The following is a 24,262-nucleotide window of genomic DNA, read 5'->3' as shown; positions in this document are numbered from 1 at the left end:
ATGCATGCCCCTTAGAATTAGACATTTCAACTATGGGAAAAAGATTCTGACCATCAACCCAATCTATGTATCTCATCATTTTATAGATTTCTGTCAAGTTTCCCCTCCGCTTCCACCACTCTAGAGAAAACAGCCCAAGTTTTTCTAGCCTTTTGTTGTAGCTCTTACCTTCTAATCCAGGTGACATCCTGGTAAACCTCTTTTGCACCCTCTCCAAAGCCCACATCCTGTAATGTGGCAACCAGAATTGAATAAAATACAAGCCTAACCAAAGTCTTATAAAGCTGCAACAAGACATTCTGACTTTTGTACTCAATTCCCCAAACAATAAAGGCAAGCTTGCCATTTGCCTTCTTTATGACACCATCTACTTATTACACACCTGTAGAGCAGGTGGGACTTGAACATGGAATGCTTCCACTGCGACATGAGGGCCCTTCCTACTTCAGCTATTATTTAAATTCAACTTATTTTTCTAGCTAACCTGCACACCTCTGGAGCAAATGGGACTTGAACCCAGGCCTCACAGTCCAGAGATAGGGATACTACAAATGAGTCATAAGAGGGCTCTTGCCTCTGAGACTAAAGCACATATTTTTTTAAAAATGAGAAACACTTCTTTAATTAAGTACTTAACAGCCTTCTAGATTCGACAATTTCAAGCTATAGCCATCATTTTCAGAAAGCACCTATTCACAGAATCATAGAATCCTGACCTTCCAAAGAGCACTCCGCCCATCTCCACCCCCTGTAACCCTGCATTTCCCATGGCTAATCCACCTAACCTACACACCGCCCGGACACTATGGGCAATTTAACATAGCCAATTCACCTGATGTACACATCGTTGGACTGTGAGAGGACAGAGGGAGAATGTGCAAAGTCCACACAGATAGTCACCCGAGGATGGAATCAAACCTGGATCCCTGGAACTGTGAGGAAACAGTGCTAACCACTGAGCTACCATGCCGCTCCTTTTGGGAATAATTCTTTTATTACCACATTTGGTTTAATTTTTATTGTGCAATTTAACATTGTGCACATTCATGCAATTTTCTTGAGCATTTGCCTATTCACGTGTTAACCTTGCTAATGTCAACAAAACTCCATATTTCTACATTAGATATAAACTGTAAGTACTGAATGTACTTTTCTACATACCATTCTTCTGTAATGTTTCGTATTATTACGTTAGAAGGGCACTCCTGGTGTAATTCCCTTTTAGGAGGGAACTTCCTTAAAGGAGTTGAACTGTTCCAACTCGCTGTCTACATAGTTTCATTAAAAGGCCTAATGGAAATACATGCCATGAGTCATCCTGAGCTCTTTCAAATAATGAGCAAATGTAGCCTACAAGCTGTTACCCTATAAGCCACAGACTCAGAATCAAGAAGAATGAATAAACAAATTTCGAACTGAAAGCAAAAGAGTGCAGACTTATCCAAGTTTAGTCATCAGTGAAATAAACACTGCCCTGTGCTGATGAGAAAAGTAACAGCTACATGGGCTGGAAATGAAACTCATTAGTGAATCTGATTTCACTCCAGCTGTTTCAGACATGTTTCTGACTTATTGCACCTCTGATAATGTAATTGTTTATGAGATGTGGGGAATGCTGGCAAGTTCAGCAACCATTGCTCTCGAACTGAGAGGCTATTTCAGACAGTAATTAGAAGTTGACCATAGGTGGTGTAGAGTCACAGGAAAGGATGACAATTTTCCTTCCCTAAAGTGAACCAGAAGGGACAATCACTGATAGCTTCATAGTTACCATTGCTGAGATGAACTTTCACGTCAATGTTTTTTCCTTTCTGTTAATTGAATTTAAATTTCACCAGCTACAATGCTGGGGATTTGAACCCATGTCCCAAAAAAGTGCATGAACATCTAAGTTACTAGCCCAATGATGTTACAGCTATGCCAGCATCATGTTATAATGTCCAAATTAGAATCAAATTGTCCAAAAATAGAATTCAGCTTCTTTTGCTTTAAAAATTGATTTTATTCCATTCATCTTTAGTCAGTCACTTGTTTATTCTAAGTTCCCTTCAAGCAGGCCTAGTGGAATAGTTTGCTTTCATTTATGTAGTGGACTGCACATTGTGCAAGGCTCTTTTACGGCATTTGGAGAGAAGGACACAAGAACCTTAGGAAAGGGCCGCTTACTCCATCTTGTATCACTGTACAAATTTGACGAACCATGATCAAATAGATAATTAATTATTGTGTTTATCCCAAATAATATAGAAAATCTTACTGTGGTTTTCGCATTACATCATTAGTATCCATAAAGAACAGGCAGCGTTCACCAATCCTGTTAAATTTTTGGTCATTTAACAGAAAGAGTAGACAAGAATCATGTAGTAGCTATTAATTTATCTCTATTTTCGTGCCTTTCATGTAGTGCCATATAATAGACTAATCAATTATAGATTCATAGATTCATATAGTGAATCTATGGCGGCATGGTGGCTCAGTGGTTAGCATTGTTGCCTCTCAGCACCAGGGTCCCAGGTTGGATTCCAGCCTCGGGCGACTGTCTGTGTGGAGTTTGCACATACTCCCCGTGTCTGTGTGGGTTTCCTCCGCGTGGTCTGGTTTCCTCCCACAGTCCAAAGATGTGCAGGTTAGGTGAATTGGCCATGCTAAATTGCCCATAGTTTTAGGTGCATTAGTCAGAGGGAAATGGGTTACACTTCAGAGGGTTGGTGTGGACTGGTTGGGCCGAAGGGCCTGTTTCCACGCTGTAGGGAATCTAATCTAATCAATGAAAAAAAAACCCTTCAGTCCATTGGTTCTGCACCAAGATAACTGCCACTAAAAGTTTAGGTCAGAGAATATGTGATAATTGGAGAAATAGCAGAATGGATAGCTAGTTGGCTTCAAAACTGAGAGCAGGAAGAATGGGTAGTTATTCAGAGTGGGAAAATCTAATGGATGATATTCTATGAGGATAAGTGCTGGAATAATTGTTCACAATTTATATTCATGATCTAGACTTAAAAACTAAAAACAGAATCTAGAAACTCTGTGGGAGTATATTCAATTTGGAGCAACAGATTGCAGAGGTATTAACGTTTGCATAGAATTATAAATTTAATTCCATCATAGATAAATGTAAGGTTATACACTCACCAACATTGAAATCAATTTGATGCAGATTTTCTCAGAATCTCTCTTTGTCATTTCATGCTTCTATCTACACTTCACACAATGACACCTTTGTCTCATCAACACACTCAAAAACATGGCATTTTATCCCATAATCTCACAATGAATAGTTGAGGCCCCAACCCAGATGGTTTTGGGACACCACTAGTTACACCCTACCATTTAGAGTACTGATTTCTAATCCCTGGATGGAATTATTCCCTCCCAAGAAGTGGCAAGGAAGCTGGTGGAAGGGGAAAATAATCGGGTTGGAATCAGAAAGGTTCAAAGTTTGGGAGAAGATTTGTAGCTCGTGTGCTCGTTGTTGTGGTTCTGTTCACCGAGCTGGGAATTTGTGTTGCAGACGTTTCGTCCCCTGTCTAGGTGACATCCTCAGTGCTTGGGACCCTCCTGTGAAGCGCTTCTGTGATGTTTCCCCTGGCATTTATAGTGGTTTGTTTCTGCCGCTTCCGGTTGTTAGTTCCAGCTGTCCGTTGCAGTGGTTGGTATATTGGGTCCAGGTCGATGTCCTTATTGATTGAATCTGTGGATGAGTGCCATGCCTCTAGGAATTCCCTGGCTGTTCTCTGTTTGGCTTGTCCTATAATAGTAGTGTTGTCCCAGTCGAACTCATGTTGCTTGTCAGTTGCATGTGTGGCTACTAAGGATAGCTGGTCGTGTCGTTTCGTCGTTTCGTGGCCACCAACTAGCCACGAAACGACACGACCAGCTATCCTTAGTAGCCACACACGCAACTGACAAGCAACATGAGTTCGACTGGGATAACACTACTATTATAGGACAAGCCAAACAGAGAACAGCCAGGGAATTCCTAGAGGCATGGCACTCATCCACAAATTCAATCAATAAGGACATCGACCTGGACCCAATATACCAACCACTGCAACGGACAGCTGGAACTAACAACCGGAAGCGGCAGAAACAAACCACTATAAATGCCGGGGGAAACATCACAGAAGCGCTTCACAGGAGGCTCCCAAGCACTGAGGATGTCACCTAGACAGGGGACGAAATGTCTGCAACACAAATTCCCAGCTCGGCGAACAGAACCACAACAATCAGAAAGGTTCTCTGTACCATAGAAATTAACTTGTGGGCACAAAGGCCCAAGCTCGCCTTTCCTGACCAGCCATCAATGAAGGCCCTTAAGTGATCAATTAACAATGACTATACAGAGTGGGAGTCTTTTTCCCAGGGTAAAAATATCATTTACTAGGGGATATAGGATTAACGTAAAAGGAGGTAAGGTTAAAGGAGATTGGAGAGGCAAAGTTTTTTTCATAAAGGGTGCTCAGTGTCTGGAATACACTGCCACAGAAGATGCTGGAGGTAGATACAATGCCAACATTTAAGAGGCATCTCGACAGATACATTAATAGGCAGAAAATAAAGGGATACGCGTAGAGTCAAAAGGTTTTTAGTTTAGAAAGGCATCATGTGTCTTGGGCATGTTGTCTTAACAATCGTGACAACCTTGCCAAAGGTCTTGTTCTTATGCTTTCTGTTTTTTTGGTTCCTGGCAGGTGAAATAATGGCAGACATTCTGATGCATAAATTTGGAATATTGTGTTCAGTTCTAGGCACCTTACTTAAGGAAGGATGCTAAAGCCCTGGAGTTCAAAAAAGGTGTACTAGAATAATACCAGGAAGTAAGGATATTAGGTACAAGAAAAGATCAGAGAGATTGGGCTTATTCTCCTTGGAGCAGTGAAGATTAAGAATTTTGACAGGGTAAAATACAATATTCTCTTTCCACTATGTTTGTCCCTATATCAGTAACTAGGAGTCACAATTTCAAGATTGTCAGCGAGAGAGCTAGGAATGAGATGAAGAAAAACTGCTTTACTCAGCGTTGTTTCAAAAGAGAATTGGATATTAATTTAAAAGTGATGAAGTTCAAGGGCTATGGAGATAGGGCTGGAGAGCAGGACTAGTTGGTAGCTATTTCATGAACCAGTACAGACATAATGGGTCGAATGGTCTCCTATAGTGTAAACTTCTGTGATTCCATAAAATGGAGTGGTCTATCTGCTGGGTCTGAGGGGAAAGCCTCAATCTTCTCTAGTCTGGATATGATCAGAAGTGGATAGGACTTGAGTTTGTATGCTGAAAACCACTCCCTGCCCTTGCTTACAACTTCCCTAATACCCCTCATCTATGCTGCCACCCGCAATTATTCTCCTGCAAAGTCACCTACATTGTTTGCTGCTCCTGAGCTTTGGTGGTATTGTATAGCCAGCAGCATTAGCCTCTGAGGTGGCCTCTGTTTGGCCAGCTGCTTCAAGTAGGGTGAGAAGTTGCTTTTTCAGGAAATGAAAAAACAAACAGGCAGGAGGCTGGAAGAACATAGCAAACCAGGCAGCTTCAGAAGGTGGAGAAGTCAACGTTTCAGGTGTATCTGTTCTTCAGACCTGGGGATGGGTGTAGGGGGAGCTGCAGATAAAGTGGGTGGCAGGGGCAGGGGCAGGGTGGTGAAATGGGGATAGGTGAAGACAGGTAGAGAGTGTGACCTGGTTGGTCAATGGGAGGAATGAATCCAGTTAATGGCAGGGAGCAGTGGAAGGGAGGGGGATGGGCTGGGAAGGGAGTCGGAGGATGAGAAGAGAGGTTATTTGAAATTGGAGAACTCAACATTGAGTCGCCTGGGCTGTTGGCAGCCTCCATCACTGAGCCATAAAGTCAGTGCAGTGTTGAAGCACTCTTTATTATATTGCTGTCTTAAATGTATTGCTGAGCTTATTTCTTCAAATTGGCAGGCGGACTTTAGGCAACATACAGCAAGTGAAACAGATTACACTGGAGGAAGCTCTACAGAGTGATGAAATAAAAGCTGCCATCATCAGTTTGGAGAATCAGTTTCATGAGGATTACGTGAGGTATGATAAACAAAGCAGCTTTTAAACGTGCACAGCAGTTATAAGCCTAATCAGTTTTCTATGAATACAGGAAATGCATTGCATGTGATTCAATATCTGGAAGAGGAAGAAAAATCAATATTATACGTGCTTTTTTTCTTATCACAACTGACACAATTACCAAGGGCCTGGACAGAATTGTATTATATACTGAGATAGAGGGTCATGGTACAGGTCAAATACTTCGATGCAGTCATTTCACAAACTAACAACCATTTTTCCCCAAAAAATTCTCAAAAGTTAAATAGTGGCAGAGTTGAGGGTGTGTGTTTCTTGGAACAACATCAGTAGAATTGAAGCATTGTCCATGAAAGAGGCTCCATCCTGAATCCCTGGGTCATTTGCATGGTTGCAGTGAACTGGCCTCAAGTAGCCAGTTGAAACATTAGAGGAATGCTGTGGTATTCTTAAGGCCAAATATGGTCAAGTAAGTCACTGAATGAACTCCTGTCATTCATTTATTCTGCTTCCAAACACCAGGAGGCCTTTTTTTAAAAAAAAACCTAGATAGGAATGATATCCTTGCTGCTACTTTAGGTGTAAGATCTGCTGAGGTCTTAGGAGGTGTAAAAGGCAGAGGTCCTCCACTGGCTGTTCTGGAATGCTCCGAATGGTGATACATCCACAATTCCTTCACGAGATTATAAAAAGTCATATGAATTTGGGTATGTTCATGTTAGGCTGCTAGCCCAGCAAGCCCTCTCTCCCTCAGAAATATTCAGCTTTACACCTTGTATCCTCATTGCTTATATTTTACTAACTGTCATTTCCAATGAACTATGTTGTATTATCATTCACTGTTTACATCTTAAATTTCCAATTCTGGCATGTTAATTTTTATCTCAAGTTATTGTTTCATTTTCTGGTATTTTGCTAATAAAATATCTATAAGCATATAGGATGTAGTTTTGAGAATTAACCAAATGATGGATGCGATCACCTGGGAATTAATATTTACATGATGCATAATGGAGGTAAAAATGTCTGGATCTCCTGTTCAATGGTGATGGTATTGCATTTCCATAAACTTGGCTCTAGGCATAGGAGTTTAATATAAGTTAGGGGGTGAAACTGGGCCAAAACTTCTGACCAGGCTTGGAAACCCTACTCCCAAGCCTGATTGGACTTGTCTTTTGATCTGTTCTGCCTTCGAACTTCCTGCACAGGAGCCTTTTGTTAGAAAACAGTATATCCAGCAATGAGTGGATTACTGTGGAAACTGTGTGTCCCCTTTTCCAGTAGTAAATGCCATATCTATAGTTTGTAGATCCAGTAGCCATTTTATTAGTTACTGTGAAAAGGTAAATGGAGTCGGATGGAAGATGGGGAGGGAGAAAGGTTTGGGTGTGGGGTGGCAGGTGGATGAGGGTTTAAGGTGTCAGATGGTAGGGGTATCAGGTATCTGAGGGGATAAGGTGGTAGCTTGGTGGAAAATTAGGAAGTCAGGTAAGTGGATGAGCGCTTATGGTAGACCAAGAAGTCAGGTTGGGTAGGGCTGAGTCAGATCCTGCACGGTTTGGTTGGTGCAAGGTCAGAAGTAGGGATGTTTGCTAATGATGTTTGGACAATATTCAGCATTATTTGTGACTCCTCAGATACTACGTAATACATGTTCATATGCAGCGAGACCTGAACAACATCTCCAGGCTTGGGCCAATAAGTGGCAAATAACATTTGCACCAACTAAGTGTCAGACAACAGCCAACTCTGACAACAGAGAATCTATACATTAATGTTCAATGATATTACCATTACTGAATCCATCAATATCAGCATTCTGGGGATTACTATTGACCAGTAACCTGGAATTGCTATATAAATACAATGGCTTGACCAACAGGTCAAAGGTAGCGAATTCTGCTGTAGGTAAGTCACATGTCTCCCCAAAGGAGTGTGATGAACGACTCCTCACTTGCCTGGGTCAGCGCAGCTCCAACAACACTCAAGAAGCTTAACACTATTCACAAAGAACCATCTTGCTTGATTGACATCCTTCACCACTGATGCACCATGGCATCAGTTTGCATCATCAAAAGATGCACTGCACTAACTTACCCAAGGTACCTCTTACAGCACCTTCCTAAGCTGTGATTTCTACCATCTTGAGGGACAAGGGATATGGCAACATCACCACCTGAAAGTATCCTGTTCACCCATACACCATCCTCTCTTGGAACTGTATACCTGTTCATTCTTAGTTGCTAAATCAAAATACTGGAACTCCCTTCTAAACAGTATTGTGGGCATTCCTACAACCCAAGGATCGCAACAGTTCAAGAAGTCAATCTCATCATCTTCTCCATGACAAGTACATTTGGGTAATAAATGCTGGCCTAGTCAGTAATTCCTGCCTCCTCCAGAACGTATAAAAGAGCATTCATTGGCGATTACTCTCTAATGAATGATTGTCCATCTAGGAATTTCCATGTCACTGATCATGGTTTGTGTGGGTCCTTGCATGACTGATAATCTTGATTCTACTGCCACATCTCCAACCACACATTTGGCAGTTGTTTCTGGGAGGTGCAAGTGGTCCCTGTCTTTGAGATCATTGGCATTCTATTCCTTTTTTTGTCCTGCATCTTCCTGACTACTGTTCTCGAAGAATTGTGTCCCCTCCTATAGGAGTTTTCTCCAAGTCAATTTCTTCTAAATGAGGATCTCCCATGCACTAACATCTATGTCATGTGTCTTGAGGGAAGCCTTCATGGTGTCTTTGAAATGCTCCTTTTGTCTTCCTCATGTTGGAGTGCCTTCCTTGAGCTGGGCGAGGAAGATTTGCTTTGGAACTCAGGGATTCTAGGTACGTGGCTGGTCCAAAGCAGTTTGTTTTGAATGATAATGGCCTCAGTGTTGGTACTGTTAGTTGCTTCAAGGGTAGTGATGTTAATATGTCTGTCCTGATGCGGAGAATCGATCTCAAACAACACTGTTGGAACTTCTCAAAGGTCTTGAGGTGGCATTTATACTTAGTCCATGTTTTTGAGCCATATAGGAGAGTAAAAAGCACAACTACGTTATACACAAGGATTTTGGTATCAGCACTAATTTCACAGTCATCAGGACAGTCATCTTTTGGCATCCAAAAGTGGTACTTGCAGGATTTAATGCGCTATTAAATCTCCATATTGATGTCAACCTTAGGTGAGAGCTAGCTTCCTGGATAAGGGAACTGTGCCACATTTGGGAGGGTTTTTCCATTGATACTAATGGAGAGATGGAACGGAATTTGACCTAGGACAAATTGGTAAAGGATTTGAGATTGAGGTTGAGGCTAATGCATTAGGATGTTTCCACAAAGGCTTTAAGTGAGGCTGGAAGATTCTCTTCTGCAAAAGCAAAGATGACATTGTCATCCGCATTCTGTAGTTCCACAAGAGAGGGCAGTATCACTTACTACAGATCGTTCAGCTATAACACGCATTTCATCAGAGCGGATTGGCTGTAACCCAATTGACGAATTGTGGACATTGTTTGGATAACGTAAACTTTCTACTGGACGAGTATAGCGATTATTTGTTAGCGATCTTCTACAGTACGATTTTCTATAGCAGTTTTCCATGGAGTGATTTTCTATAGCGCGACATTGCAGAGGAACATAACTGTCACGTTATAGCCGAACGACCCGTACTTTGGTTTCAATCAGTTGAAGTTGAAATGTTTTCTATCCATCTTGTAGACAATGTCCACACCACTGGGTAGCTTGTTTGTGACAAGATGAAGAGGAGTGGCAGTGAAGATGGGAGTGATGACATCCCTGTTTTGACCTCATAGGATTCTGTCATTATTACTGTCAGAAGGACCACTGTCAACAACTTGTTGTGGAGGGGACAGAGGATGTTGGTGAATTTCACTGGACAGCCAGCCTTTGAAAGGATCTTCCATAGCACTTCGTGATTAACTAAGTCAAAACTCTTTGTCAGGTCAATAAATGTCATGGAGAGCTGTTTGTGGTGTTCCTGACATTTCTTTTGGAGTTGCTAAGCAGTGAAAATTATGTTCAAAGTTCCACTGTTTGGTCAGAAGCCACATAGACGTTCAGAAAGGATTTCCTTAGAGACTGGGGGAAGGTGCCTAGCAAGAATTTGGCTGGTAATATTCCTAGTGATGGAGAATCGGAAGTTTCTTCAGTAGTTCCCACAGACCACTTTGACTCCCTCCTTGAAGAAGATGGCAATGACAGCAACCGTGAGATTGATAGCAATTTCCTTTGTTGTCCCAGATTTTCAAGAACAGTTGATAGAGATGATGGATAAGTTCTGCTCCTCAACATTTTGAAAGTTTCTGTGGAATCCTGTCTATTCCTGCAGCTTTTCCCTTCTTCATGTGTCTAATGGAGGCTTCGACTTCTGTCACACTGGGTGGGAGTCCAAGATCATACTTGATGAGGAGTTGGGGAATTTTGTCAGTCTGAGGGCTGTTCAGTCATGAGGAAAGCTGCTGGAACACTCTCCTGTTCCTATTCCAAGGGTGAAATGACTGAGTCACACTCCATCACCTACAAGCCAATCTTAAGCTAGGGACTTCCAGATCCATGTCCCTGTCACCTCTCACCAATCACTACAGGGTGGGTGGGTGTGTGTGGGTAGTGGTGGTGGTGGCGGGGAGGGGGAGGGGAGGTGAGGCGTAATTTTTCTTATGGACACCTAGGATATCTTTTCACATGGGAATGCTATTGCACATCAATAAGCACACGATCCTTGACAGAAAGTAGATCCAGTTCCAGTAGCAAAGGAAACCTCGATGACTGGGGAGCTCCCTACTGTTGCAGACTTCATCCACTGGCTCACTGCTTTGTCTAGTTTCTCCCCAAACCTTACTGTCATAGGTGACCCTGTCAGGAGTTGGGAACTCCTGATGGTATTGTTCTCAGGATCAACGGAAGACACAAGCCTTTTCAGCACAACAAGGTGGCATTCCATGGAAATGAAAAAGCATTACACTAGTGATAAATAACAGACAATCCAAGATTGCAAATGGCCCTTAGTTTCTGCTGCATTCTCCCTTTGCCTATCATTTCTTCACACTGCTAAACACCTTCCAGTGGTAGCTCCATGTTCAATAGTCTTGATAAAATACATAGAGGAAATGGAGAGAATGTAATAATCAGATTTACAAAAAAGTGTATTTTCTGACCAGATTTGGTTTATTAATCTTGGATTTTGTTTTTGTGTATTCTATGTTTTGTTGATTAAAAAGCATGTTTCTGGAGGCAGGAAAGCATGTCTGTGTGGAATATCCGTTGGCACTCTCAGTGGCTGCAGCCCAAGAACTATGGGATCTTGCTGATATCAAAGGTAATTAGATCAAATAGTGGCAGTAAAACAAAATTGTTTACGACAATGACTGTATAAAGTGCTGAAAATGTGTCAGCTCCAATGATTGAGCACTTATAGTTTGAGATCTGAATCTGGGCCAATAATGGACCTGTGGTACCAATAGATGTTTAAAAATTTGATCTGGAAAAACTCTCAAATACTGATCACATCTAATATTTGTTTTGGTAACATTTAAACAGTGAGTCAGGGAACAAATACTTTTTCTGTCTTTATTCCACTTTTGGAAGGGCCTTTTAATTGATTTCACTATAAAATTTGAAACACTAAATGATATAAAGTTTATTTCTCAAAATTTAATACCACTTTCAAGTCACTAACAGTTGTGCACGCTAGCTCTGTGATTGTGAATTTCCAGAATACCATCACTATTCATACACACTACAGGCATTTCTTTGGGTGTCAGCAACAACCGATGAACTCTAACTGATTATTCAATAGTTAAATCAGTGAATACTGACAAATAATACATGAACAAGTGAAATTGTCTGCATTGCAGTTAAATGTGTTTTATTGAGACATTATCCTTATGTACTTTATTGTTAATTTGATGAATGGAGCTTTATTAAACTTAAGACCCAATGGGAAAAACTGTGTTAAAATTAATCTTAATATGTGTTTTATTTTCATTTGATAATGTTACAATTTAAATGTTGCTTCATGGAATTCGCCAGTTGCTCATCTGGACTGAAACCTTCTGGTAACATTAATCCGCCTTCTAGAACAGAAGTGCCCTTAACAAAGGCCGAATGTTTGGGTTTCTTTTCAAATTTATCTTTGAGATATCGACTGTGTTATCCCTCAAGTTCCCACAGGTATCCACATACAGCACCTCTATTCATTAGATCACCTTTTGAAATGCTAAACTCAGATGACAGTGGCACTGAAAGTATTCAAAAATAGATTTAATTCTGGTTTTGAAAAGGAGTATTGAATTATCCTTTGCAGAAGTCAAGTTAGCGCTTTACAATACTGATGGGGTTAACTTTCTGTAAGTTCTTGAATGTTAAAAGTTATAATAAATTACCAAAATTTGAAATTTTTATGGAGCACATTTTTATATACAGCAATGTCCCTGTAGCCCTCAATTGTAGGGCTTATGCCCGAAACGTTGAGTCTCCTGCTCCTCGGATGCTGCCTGAAGTGCTGTGCTTTTCCAGTACCACACTCTCGACTCTGATCTCCAGCATCTGCAGTCCTCACTTTCTCCCTGTAAGTGTAATTTGTCAGTCCTTTACTTACTATTTAGAAAACACAAAATATTATGACATGCACACAGATACACTCAATGTGCTGATATTTATATTAATTCCAGTATGGGGACAAAAATGGAGGGACATGAGAAATGAAAGAATGTTTCCCTAAAGCATAATTGAATCAGATACCTGCCTAATATCAAACCTGCGGAGAACCGAGATACACTTTGACTAATTATAAAATACTAAATTATTATAACATAACATTAAACCATCAGGAAAATGTAATGTATTGAACTGTCCTAGTAAAAAAAAATAAATTTCATTTCCATATTTCCATTTTATTTATTTCTAAACTATCCTGTTCTGGTAATATAATTGCATCATTTTAATTGATACTTATAAACATATACAAGTTGAATATATGATAACTGTACTGTATTCTTTTCCCTGAAATGCAGGAAAAGTTCTACATGTGGAGCACATAGAATTACTGACAGAATCGTACAAGCAGTTGAAACAGCAAGTGAATGGAAAAGAGCTGATAGAGGGTTCCCTGCATTTCACAGGTAGTCATAATAACAAAATATCTGAAATGGAAATACAGAATGGAAATTCCACAATTGTCCTTGCTTATTATCTAATGGCTGATCTAGCATTTTTTAGAGTGAGGGGCATAATTTCCCTATGCAATTGCAGCAAGACTTCCCTGCTCCTCTCACTATGAAAGCCAACATATCATTTACTTTCCTCACCATCTGTTGTACCTGCTTGCTTACAATTAACTGATTTATTGCTGAGGAAGTGCCATTTGACATGTAGGATGGCAATTGGCTGGATTGTTTTTGTCCTACTTTTTGTGGACAGGACAAACCTGCATAATGTTCAATAATATTTGGGAGATGCTAATATTATAACTGTACTGGAACAACTTAGCCAAGGATACTGCTGAAATGTTGTTTTGTCCCATAGACTTTACTGTAATCCATGCACTAAGCTGAGTCTTGTTGTCACAGAGTGAATTAAATCGACTGAAGACTGGCATCCATGAGGTTAGGGACCTCACGAGACTGAACTGAAAACAACAAATGCTGGAGATCACAGCCAGTCGGACAGCATCCATGGAAAGAGAGCAAGCTAACATTTCAATGCTATCTGAACCACAAGTTATCTCCAGCATTTGTTGTTTTCAGTACAGATTCCAGCATCTGCAGTAATGTGCTCCTACCTCAGGAAACGGAGTTGGATTATTTACTGGACACTTATTGCTGAAGGTAGTTGCAATCCAAATGGATTGGGTGATGATTGGATGGTTAGAAATACCTCAACATGTCTTTTGAACTCAGGTGCTAGCCTCCATGACTATTAAGGAAGGACACAGTTATGCCTACTTCTTTTAGTTGTTTATCTAACCCCCGCTATCATTCACAAATGGGTGTGGAAGAACTGTAGAGCTTTGATCTGATCCATTAGCTGTCATATTGCTTCAATCTGTCTATACTGTGCCATTTCTGTTGTTCAGCAGGCATGTCATCCTGTGTTGTATTATAGGAAAGCTCTCTATTTCACCAACATTTACATTATTGATACCTTCTCTACATAACACTGACAACTAGATAGTTGTCAACAGGTTAACTGTGCAGATTGTAAGTAATTTAATATTTGATAATAAAGCAAGGTAACTTTAGATAAAATTGTTATTTTCACAAGGAGCATGTTATCGTGACATGTCAGACCTTAGGATTTAAGATTAGATTAGATTAGATTAGATCAGATTAGATTACTTACAGTGTGGAAACAGGCCCTTCGGCCCAACAAGTCCACACCGACCCGCCGAAGCGCAACCCACCCATACCCCTACATTTACCCCTTTAACCTAACACTACGGGCAATTTAGCATGGCCAATTCACCTGACCCGCACATCTTTGTGACTGTGGGAGGAAACCGGAGCACCCGGAGGAAACCCACGCAGACACGGGGAGAATGTGCAAACTCCACACAGTCAGTAGCCTGAGTCGGGAATTGAACCCGGGTCTCTGGCGCTGTGAGGCAGCAGATTTAACTTATAGAGTCATAGAGATGTACAGCATGGAAACAGACCCTTCGGTCCAACCCGTCCATGCCGACCAGATATCCCAACACAATCTAGTCCCACCTGCCAGCACCTGGCCCATATCCCTCCAAACCCTTCCTATTCATATACTCATCCAAATGCCTCTTAAATGTTGCAATTGTACCAGCCTCCACCACTTCCTCTGGCAGCTCATTCTATACACGTACCACCCTCTGTGTGAAAAAGTTGCTCCTTAGGTCTCTTTTATATCTTTCCCCTCTCACCCTAAACTTGCATATATCAGTATACATACCTATCATTTTCCAGGTGGACCTCTAGATAGACAACGCACCGGATTCCCTGCTTTTAGTGGAATATCACGTCTTTCGTGGCTTGTGGATCTCTTTGGGGAGCTCACGTTTAAATCTGCTACATTGGAAGAACAACAAAAGCAGCATTACTGGAAGATGACGGTACATTTCCTTACTAAAAGTAGCAGGTTAGTGATACAAAATCAGTGTCAGTATCGGTCTTCAATTCTACAAATTGTAGGGAGATGGTGAGCTCTCTCACCTGGATGGCTGACCACCATTTTGAAAGGAGTGAGGAGTCTTTTCACTTTGCTCAATATATAGCCAAAATGCAGTCTATTTGAACTCAGCACTAATTTCTAATGGCCTGTCTGAACTGGATTTCCTATTGTGGGAGTCAAACTCTTGTTCATTTGCTCTCCCAGTAAATGTTGGATCTGTTCTGCTCACCATTTTATAAGGACTGAGGAGTCTTCATGACCTTGCAAAAATCAGGCCTTTAAATTTCACTGCATTGCTAACTGTATGCCAGCATGTTCTGTGTAATCTATGGTGAGAATCAATAGAATAAACATTTTAGAAAAACAACAAAAATCTTGCAATGGGTTGTTCTTGAGACATAAATATTTTATTTTTGCCAAAGTACTTTGACAATTTGTTGCAGTATCTGGCAAACTCTCAAATTTAGGGCTAGCGTCAATATTTAGTCATCAGCCATGATCCTGTTGAATGGCAGAACAGACTCAAGGGGCTGAACAACTTACCCTAGTTCCTGTTTCTTATGGTTTTATACAATCAATGGCATTATTTTTTTTCTCATCCTATCCCAGCAAGCTATCTGGTGAACCTTCAATTTACTTGATGTATGGCAAATATTTATTTAAATACCCTTTCAGTTCCCAATTTTGATCAATGATAATAGAGGTTGTTGATTTATCTATTTCCAAGAAACAAGTCTAAAGTAAGAAAGGATAAAAATCAGAGTGAGTGAATGACACTTGATGCCAAGACACCAAGATGTAACAGCATTAAGAAATGAGCTGTGTGATAAGTTTACAATGTGTGGTTAAGTACCTGCTTTTTATTGATTCTATCTTAGACCCCTAGTGTGGACTGAGGAAAGAGGATCAGAGTTGAAACGCAAAAAAGAAATACATTTCCGGTTCAAATCAGATACCTTGGATCATTTTCCAGAAGCACCTAATAGCCATGTTGGACTATTCATGCAAGACCTCAATTTGTTTGCCCAGAAACTAGCAGGCCAAACACGCACTGAACTCTCTGAAAAGAATCGCATCCTGCACTGTCTGGACCTGGCAGATAAGATAAGAATTTTCTGTGAGCAGACTCCACTAAGCTAACAATAATTGCACTTCCTCGGTCTTCTGCAAATAAAATTATTGGTTTGATGGATTGTTGTTCAGAATTAATATGTAGGCCTAGATTTTTAAGTTCTGATTAATAGGGTTGCCTGTTTTAGACCTTTTCACCACATATTAATAATAATTTACTGCTTAAAAATGTGTTGCTGAAAAAGCGCAGCAGGTCAGGCTGGTCAAAGGAACAGGAGAATCGATGTTTCAGGCATAAGCCTTTCTTCAGGAATCAATAATAATAATAACAAAAGATAATAACAAAAGACCCTGGGTTTAAGGGATTAGATAACTTCCAAGCAGTTGAATGGACATTTCAATCTGATTTCTCTGGATTGCTTTTTGTTTTGTTAACTTATGTTGTTAATTGTTAAAATGTCAGATGACTGGAGGTAGGATTTTTGTTATTGTGTGCATAACTTTTGTATTAAGCAATAAACAGAGAAAGAGTTACAAGGATTCACACTGCAAAAATTTCTTTTTAGTCAGTATAACTCCACACACTTAACAATTGTGCATTGATATTACTTGATTTCTTCCACACAAACACATAGTTATTAGGCAGGCATGTTATTGTTCTCTAATCTGGTCATGAAAACTGTGTAACATGCACGCTGGGAGAATAATAATTGAAAACTGAATTTTAACTTAAAGCAAACGAATATTCCTCGCTGAATTTAGATAGCATTTAAAGAGCTTCTTATCTTAATTTGTAGTCTCTACCATTTTGATTAAAATAGTCTTGAAGTAGCAACATACTTGATTCTTAACTGGTTTTCCTTGCTACAAGATAGTTGTTTTGTTTGTTTAAATGTTTTCAAATAATTGTGTCAGCATGTTAAAGAGAAAAAGTGATTGCACTTCCAAAGTAATTATTTGGCTGTAAAGTGATATGCTCTGAGGAGACATAGTTGAGTATCAATTTTCTTACTGATCTTACCAACATGTCACTGCATTGCATTCATGATATGCTGTGGGTTTTTTCACTCTTCAAACATTATATAATCTTATTCTATCACCTAAGCTGACTGAGAAGGAAAAGTGCATTTAGCTAGCAAATTCCATGACCTCAAGATATCCCAAAAGTGTCTTACAGGTAATGTTGTAATTCCTGAAATTAAGTCACTGCTGTAATGCAGGATACAGGGAATTAATTTAACATAAGAATGGAGCTGGAGGATTGGCATTTCACCAAAAATAGATTTCTTGTTCATTCTTTTAATTGTATAAACAGTATATCTCATACTGAAGGAAATTTGAAAGAGTTCTCATATAGCCGGGATGAAAGATCAATTTCTTGGCCTGATCTTGGGAGGCAGAGGAAATGTGATAGACCCCACACACCTTGTCACATTGTTGGTCTGGATGTAGGTTTGCATGCTGAGCTGGAAGGTTCATTTTCAGATGTTTTGTCACCATGCTAGATATCATCATCAGTGAACCTCTGGATGAAACACTGGTGGTATGGCCCGCTTTCTATTTCTGTGTTTAGGTTTCCTTGAGTTATTGATGTCATTTCCTGTGGTGACACCATTTTCTGTTCTTTCTCTTAGTGGGTGGTAAATGAGATCCTAGTCAATGTGTTTGTTGACAAAGTTCCGGTTGGAATGTCATGTACTAAGGCTTTCATGTCTTTAAAAACCCAGTATAATCAAAGGGGAGTGGTCAGCCAGCTATGTAGCTAACCTTCGTTTAGATTGGAGTTTTTGATTCAGTTCAGCAGCAGTGTGTGAGAAGAAAGGCTGTTGGGGCTAGTCCAGTGTGGTACTCTCTCTCTCTCTCTCTCTAACTTCAAGCCTTCAAGCCCTAGTTTGTTTCATATTCACTCTTTGTGCTAAGGGATGTGTTTATTGGGACTGCTGCAAGTATTTTTCGGAACAGCATAATTAAGTCGAGATAGTCTTTTGGTTTTAGATAGGATAAGTTATCTGGTATTCTATTTTCTGTTCTTTGTGTTTCATTCCATAATTTTGTCAATACATTCTGCTTGTTTAAAACTTGGCAGTCAGATCAGCTAATTCACTCCAGGAATATCTACTATATACTTACCTAAGACAAATAGTAAAGTTACAGTCTGGGTTACCTGCCTAAAAATGTTTTGAGGGGTCAGGCCTGGTCCATAGCAACATGCATTAATTTGAAAGAATCCTGCAATTTCCTGAGATGAATTAGATTGGAGGAATGGGAGGTCACTTTAAAGGTTTTGCCTCCATTGAAGAGCACAGAACTGTTAATGTGATTTCCTGGAACCTATCAACATTTTTCCTTTGCTGACTCCAGAAACTTATTAGGAAGTGGCACAAAAAAATAAATTTTCCAACAATGAGGCCTATGATTTCCATCACAATTTACGGACAAGAGGGGAGAATGAGCAGGCAATGGCAATCCTGTTAGGGTGGACGAAAGAAAATCCCATTTAGAGTTGTGATACAGGATTGCATCTTAAATCATTCCTCATATGTTGTAATATCACATCTCCTTGTTTGTGTTTTGGCAGCTATTAAGACCATAACTAGTAAAAGGGGAAGTAGACCCTCCCACTCAGTCCATCAAGTCTGCTCTGTCATTCAATGAAATCACAGTTCATCTGATAATCCTAACATGATTGAAAGCAACTACTTGCTAGAAGACAGACAAAGATAACTTAATGTCTCAGACACCTCCACATCTGACAACTTACTTCTGGAGTACTGCTTCATTGTTAATTACATATCTGAGCTTTCAGAATTGGACATTCAACCAAAATTGCTGCATTAGTTGCAAAAGATGTGTTTGCATTTTATCTTAAAAGATTAGTAAATATTAATCTTCATAAATATTATGAAAGCAAGCTGAGAATGCTGAAAATCTGAAACAAACAAAGAATGCTGGAGGAACTAAGCAAGTCTGGCAGGTTTGTCAGATCTGTGGAGAGAGAATAACATTACAGCTAGGAGCAGGAGGAGATTCACAGTCAAAATGTGTGTGCTGGAAAGAACTGCAAGTCAGGCAGCATCCAAGGAGCAGGAGAGTTAACGTTTTGGTCATCAGGCCTTCATCAAAAATGTGGTGGGGGGTTAGGAAATGAAGGGAACGGAGAGGTAAATAGGAGGGTAGTAGGGTTGGCGGAGAGGTAGCTTGGAAGGTGATACGTAGATGAAGGTGGGAGGTGATGGTGATAGGTCAGACCGGACGGTGGAGCGGATAGGTGGGAAGGAACATGGACAGGTGGGACAATTCAACAGGGCATTGCTGAGTTGGAGGGTTGGATCTGGGATGAGGTAGGGGAAGGGGGATGAGAAAACTGATTGGAGGGTCCAAAGACGGAAGAATGAGGCGTTCTTCCTCCAGTTGTTGGGTGGCTAGGATTTGGCAGTGGAGAAGGCCCATGACTTGCATGTCCTTGGTGGAGGGGGAGTTGAAGTGGTTGGCCAGAAGGTGGGGGGTTGTTTAGTGCGTGTGTCCCACAGATGTTCTCTGAAATGTTCCGCATGTTGATGGTCTGTCTCTCCAATATAGAGGAGAAAGTGAGGTCTGCAGATGCCGAAGAAGGGCCTGTGCCCGAAACGTCGAATCTCCTGTTCCCTGGATGCTGCCTGACCTGCTGTGCTGTTCCAGCAATAAAGTTTCAACCAATATAGAGGAGACCACATCGAGAGCAACGGACACAGTGGATAAGGTGTTTGGATGTGCAGGAAAGTCTCTGCCAGATGAAAGATCCTTGGGGGGCTTGGATGGTGGTGAGGGAGGAGGTGTGGGCACAGGTTTTACACCTCTTGCGGTGGCAAGGGAAGGTGCCAGGAGTGGAGGGTGGGTTGGTGGGGAGTGCCGACTTAACGAGGGAGTCGCAGAGTGAATCGTTTCTGTGGAATACTGAAAGGGGTGGGGATGGAAATATATCTGTGGTAGTGGGGTGTGGCAGAGGATGATGCGTTGTATCAGGAGATTGGTGGCATGGAAGGTGAGGACCGGGGAGAGTTCTATCCTTGTGGTTGGGGGTGGGGTTTAAGGGTGGAGGTGTGGCAAGTGGAGGAGTTGCACTGGAGGGCATTGTTGACCATGTGGGAGGGAAAATTCCAGTCCTTGAATTAGGAGGCCATCTGGGATGTTCTGGAGTGGAATTGTTCCTCCTGGGAGCAGATGTGGTGAAGGCGGAGGAATTGGGAGTCAGGGATAGCATTTTTATAGGAGGGGAGGTGGGAGGAGGTGTAGTCCAGATAGCTGTAAGAGTCGGTGGCTTTGAAGTAGATGTCAGTGTTGAGTCGGTCACTGGAAATGGAGGTAGAGATGTCCAGGAAAGGGAGGGAGGTGTCTAAGAGGGTCCAGGTAAACTTGAGATCAGAGTGGAAGGTGTCTGTGAAGTTGATGAACTGTTCAACCTCATGAGAGCATGATGTGATGCTGATAGAGTCATCGATGTAGCCGAGGAAAAGATGGGGAATGGTGCCAGTGTAACTACGGAAGATGGACTGTTCCACGTACCTGACGAAGAGGCAGGCATAGTTGGGGCCCATGCGGGTGCCCATGGCTCCCCTTTGGTCTGAAGGAAATGGGAGGATTCGAAGGCGATATTGTTGTGGGTGAGGACCAGTTCAGCAAGTCGAATGAGTGTGTCAGTGGAGGAATACTGGTTGGGACGGTTGGAAGTAAAGAAACGGAGGGCTTCAAAGCCTTAGTCATGGCCAATGAACATGTACCGGACTGAATGTCCATGGTGAAGATGAGGCATTGTGGGCCAGAGAACCAAAAGTCATGGAAGAGATAGAGGGCATGGGTGGTGTCCCAAATGTATGTGGGGAGATCCTGGACCAAGATGCAAAATGGATAACCTTATGTGATAAACTCCATCTGCCAAATTTTGGTCAATTCATCAAACTTATACATATCAATATGTAAATTTCTTATTTCTTCCTTGAAACCTACTTTCCTATCTGTTTAGTGATTTCTGCAAATTTGGATATAGTGGATTCTATCTCTGCATCGAAGACATTAATAATAACTTTAAAGTTCACTTGTAAATGTAACTTTAAAAAAGTTCTGTGATTTATATATGAAAGAACTGAAACCAACATGTTCACTCTAAAAGATGAGGGACTTGACAAACAATTCAGATCTTTTTCAATATATAATTTCAGTTACATCACACTGTAAACGTTTGCTATAAATTCAGTGTCTTATAATCTTATACTCCACAACCATCTGATGAAGGAGTAGTGCTCTGAAAGCTAGTACTTCCAACTAAACCTGTTGGACTATAACCTGGTGTTGTGTGACTTTTAACTTTCTACACCCCAGTCCAACACCGCCATCTCCAAATCATAACTGATCTACAGTTTCCTGCAAGCTAAGAGCAAAGTTAACAACACACAAGCAAGACAAGAATAAAAACAGAAATGCAGAAGGGGGGGTTACTGGACCCAAAATGTTAAATTTTCTTTTTCTCTGCAGATGCTGCCAGACTTGCTCAGTTTTTCCAGGAATTTCTGTTTTCATTTCTGATTTCTAGCATCTGCAGTTCCATAGATTTTTTGTTTAGTGATTAACTCACTCCCACATCTTTCCATAGACAAGACAAGGCTGTGGGGGAAGTGTCGGTTGGGTGGAGGCATGGTGTTAGAAATTGTAAGAAAAATGAAGAACAGATATAGTATGGCTATTTTCTGAATTTATTGAATTCTATATTGAGACCTCAAGGCTGTAAGTTGCTGAAGCAGAAAAAGGTGTTGTTCCTTGAGCTTGTGTTGTGCTTCATCAGTACATTGTAGCAAGCTCAGGGCAGAAATGTTAACATAAGAGCAAGATGGTTTATGCTGTCTTTGTGTCATTCTCACCACTTGCCTTCGCATCTATTTTTGTAATATCCACAAACTTAGTGATAGCACATTCACTTCCATCATCCAAGTCATTAATATGTATTGACATGTAAACCAAGCATAGCACCATATCATCACTGAGACAAACAAAGAGCAAAGACAAGGTTTTGACTGTACTTCAGCTCCTTATTTTCACTTATGACACTCAGCATTCATAAAGAAATAATTAATCTTTTTTTCAAATTACAGTTATTAAATTGAGACACGTTATCTATTACTGAAAGCTAAAATGATGGTTTTCTCAGAGTTAAAGAAAACATCTTTCACATATATTGGTAACTATGGAAATGTTGAAAATGTTAATTTCCACTTGGTACTGCTACACTTGATGCCATTATTAGATTCCTTGCATCATGATAATGAATGCTGGGAATTATTCACTGACAAAATACCAAATACATTTCCAGACTGCTGTGCCTTTGTCCTCACTACTATCTTGAAAAACCAGGATTAGCCACAAAACACCAATTTTATCTACTCTGAAGTCAATTTTACAAATTATTCAACCTAGTCTAGCCTAGGCACATCTGAATAGTAGAATAAAAAGAGGACAGTAGGTGAGTAGTTAGAACATTATCCTCTGATTTTGACATTTTTTTGTCTCCAACTGACACCACAAAAACCATGACCGAGATTGGTTTTTACCCTGAGGAATAACAATGACTGCAGATGCTGGAAACCAGAGTCTAGATTAGAGTGGTGCTGGAAAAGCAGTTCATGGAAAAGCATCCAAGGAGCAGTAAAATCAACGTTTCGGGCAAAAGCCTTTCATCAGGAATACAGGGCATTGTCATTCCTCAGCCTTGCAATAGATCAAAACTGTTCCCAAAACTCTGTTGTTTAGTACTAATGCATTTGCCATCAGTGTTGCCGTTACTTCTCTAGTTACAGTGTTTCACAGAAGTGAAAAGCTGCTAAGGACTGATGGTATTTGTAATGCCTACAAAGTGAGATAAAAAGCTTCTTGATATTACAGTCTGATTGGCATTTTTTAAGAACACAAGACAGCTTGGAATAACAAAACGATTATTCAGTCATAAAAAAAGTGCTGGAGAAATTCTGCAGGTCTGGCAACATCTGTGGAATAAATTCAATATCATTCTTCTTCAAAACCTATTTTGATAGATACTTTGATAGATTACATATATTATGTTGTGTTGTGGAGTCTATCCCAACTATTTAATTTTAAGAGGCAAATCTCTACATAATCTCTCTTATCCCTAATGATAATCAAGAAAATTGGAATATTCTAACATCTTTGCTATTGAACCATTATTTATGATTCTCAATAGGGAGCATACTATTCACTGAACCAAACAGCAAAAAATAAGTAACAACAAATACAGAAAATGCTAGGGAATCTCAACCGGTTCAGCAGCAAGAGAGAAATAGAATCAGCATGTTCTGTTCAAATCTTAAGAATGCATATCAGATACAAAACATTAACTCTGTTCCTCTCTCCACAGATGCTGCCTGACCTGCTGAATTTTTCCAACATTTTCTGGGTTTGTTTCAGAGTTCCAGCATTGACAGTACTTTGCTTTTATTAGCAGAAAATATTTGTTTTCATTGAAAATGTCATCATTTTGCTTCTTTCATTTGTCTACCGTCTCAAACCACATTGTGGACCAGATTTGTATCTAGCTCCTCTTTATAGGGATTAAGCATCAACTACATTTCCAGAGAGACAAAAGTGAGGACTGCAGATTCTGAAGATTAGAGTCAAGATTAGAGTGGTGCTGGAAAAGCACAACAGGTCAGGCAATATCAGAGGAGCAGGAAAATCAACATTTCGGGCAAAAGCCCTTTGAATCCCTTCCAAATATCTTGAAAATACATTCTAATACTTAATACTGACATACTGATGAGTGTGCAAAGAAATTTGCCAAATATGTATTCATTATAAACTTAAAAACAAGTTCAAATTAAAGCAGCTTACATTTTGCTCTTAGATCTCTGGAATGGGACTTCAATCTGAAATCTTCTGACTTAGAAGTGAGACTGCTAGCCACTAACTTCCAGGTAGGTTTTAAAGGCAAGAAATAAATTACAAC

The 24,262-nt window shown here is 40.4% G+C and overlaps 1 protein-coding gene across 2 annotated transcripts in view; it reads left to right on the top strand.

Moving 5' to 3' along the window:
* blvra (biliverdin reductase A) overlaps nt 1-24,262 on the top strand; it is a 69,621-nt gene that overhangs the window by 30,239 nt on the left and 15,120 nt on the right. Inside the window, exons 3-8 of one of the 2 annotated variants that reach the window (XM_087987242.1) lie at nt 5,928-6,047; nt 11,286-11,383; nt 13,080-13,187; nt 15,000-15,171; nt 16,083-16,321; nt 24,161-24,230. In XM_087987242.1, the coding sequence (XP_087843368.1) occupies nt 5,928-6,047; nt 11,286-11,383; nt 13,080-13,187; nt 15,000-15,171; nt 16,083-16,321; nt 24,161-24,186 (763 nt within the window). In that variant the 3' untranslated portion in view covers nt 24,187-24,230. Of the gene's footprint in view, nt 1-5,927; nt 6,048-11,285; nt 11,384-13,079; nt 13,188-14,999; nt 15,172-16,082; nt 16,816-24,160; nt 24,231-24,262 lie in introns of those variants that run through there. The other variant, XM_087987240.1, reaches the window with a different exon arrangement.

The sequence above is a fragment of the Chiloscyllium plagiosum genome, unplaced genomic scaffold, assembly GCF_037043375.1.
Source record: "Chiloscyllium plagiosum isolate Xiang-an unplaced genomic scaffold, Cpla_swu_hap1 HiC_scaffold_5, whole genome shotgun sequence".
Taxonomy (NCBI): Eukaryota; Metazoa; Chordata; class Chondrichthyes; order Orectolobiformes; family Hemiscylliidae; genus Chiloscyllium; species Chiloscyllium plagiosum.
Note: the sequence above shows the minus strand (reverse complement) of the source record. Positions and strands in the feature narration are given on the sequence as shown.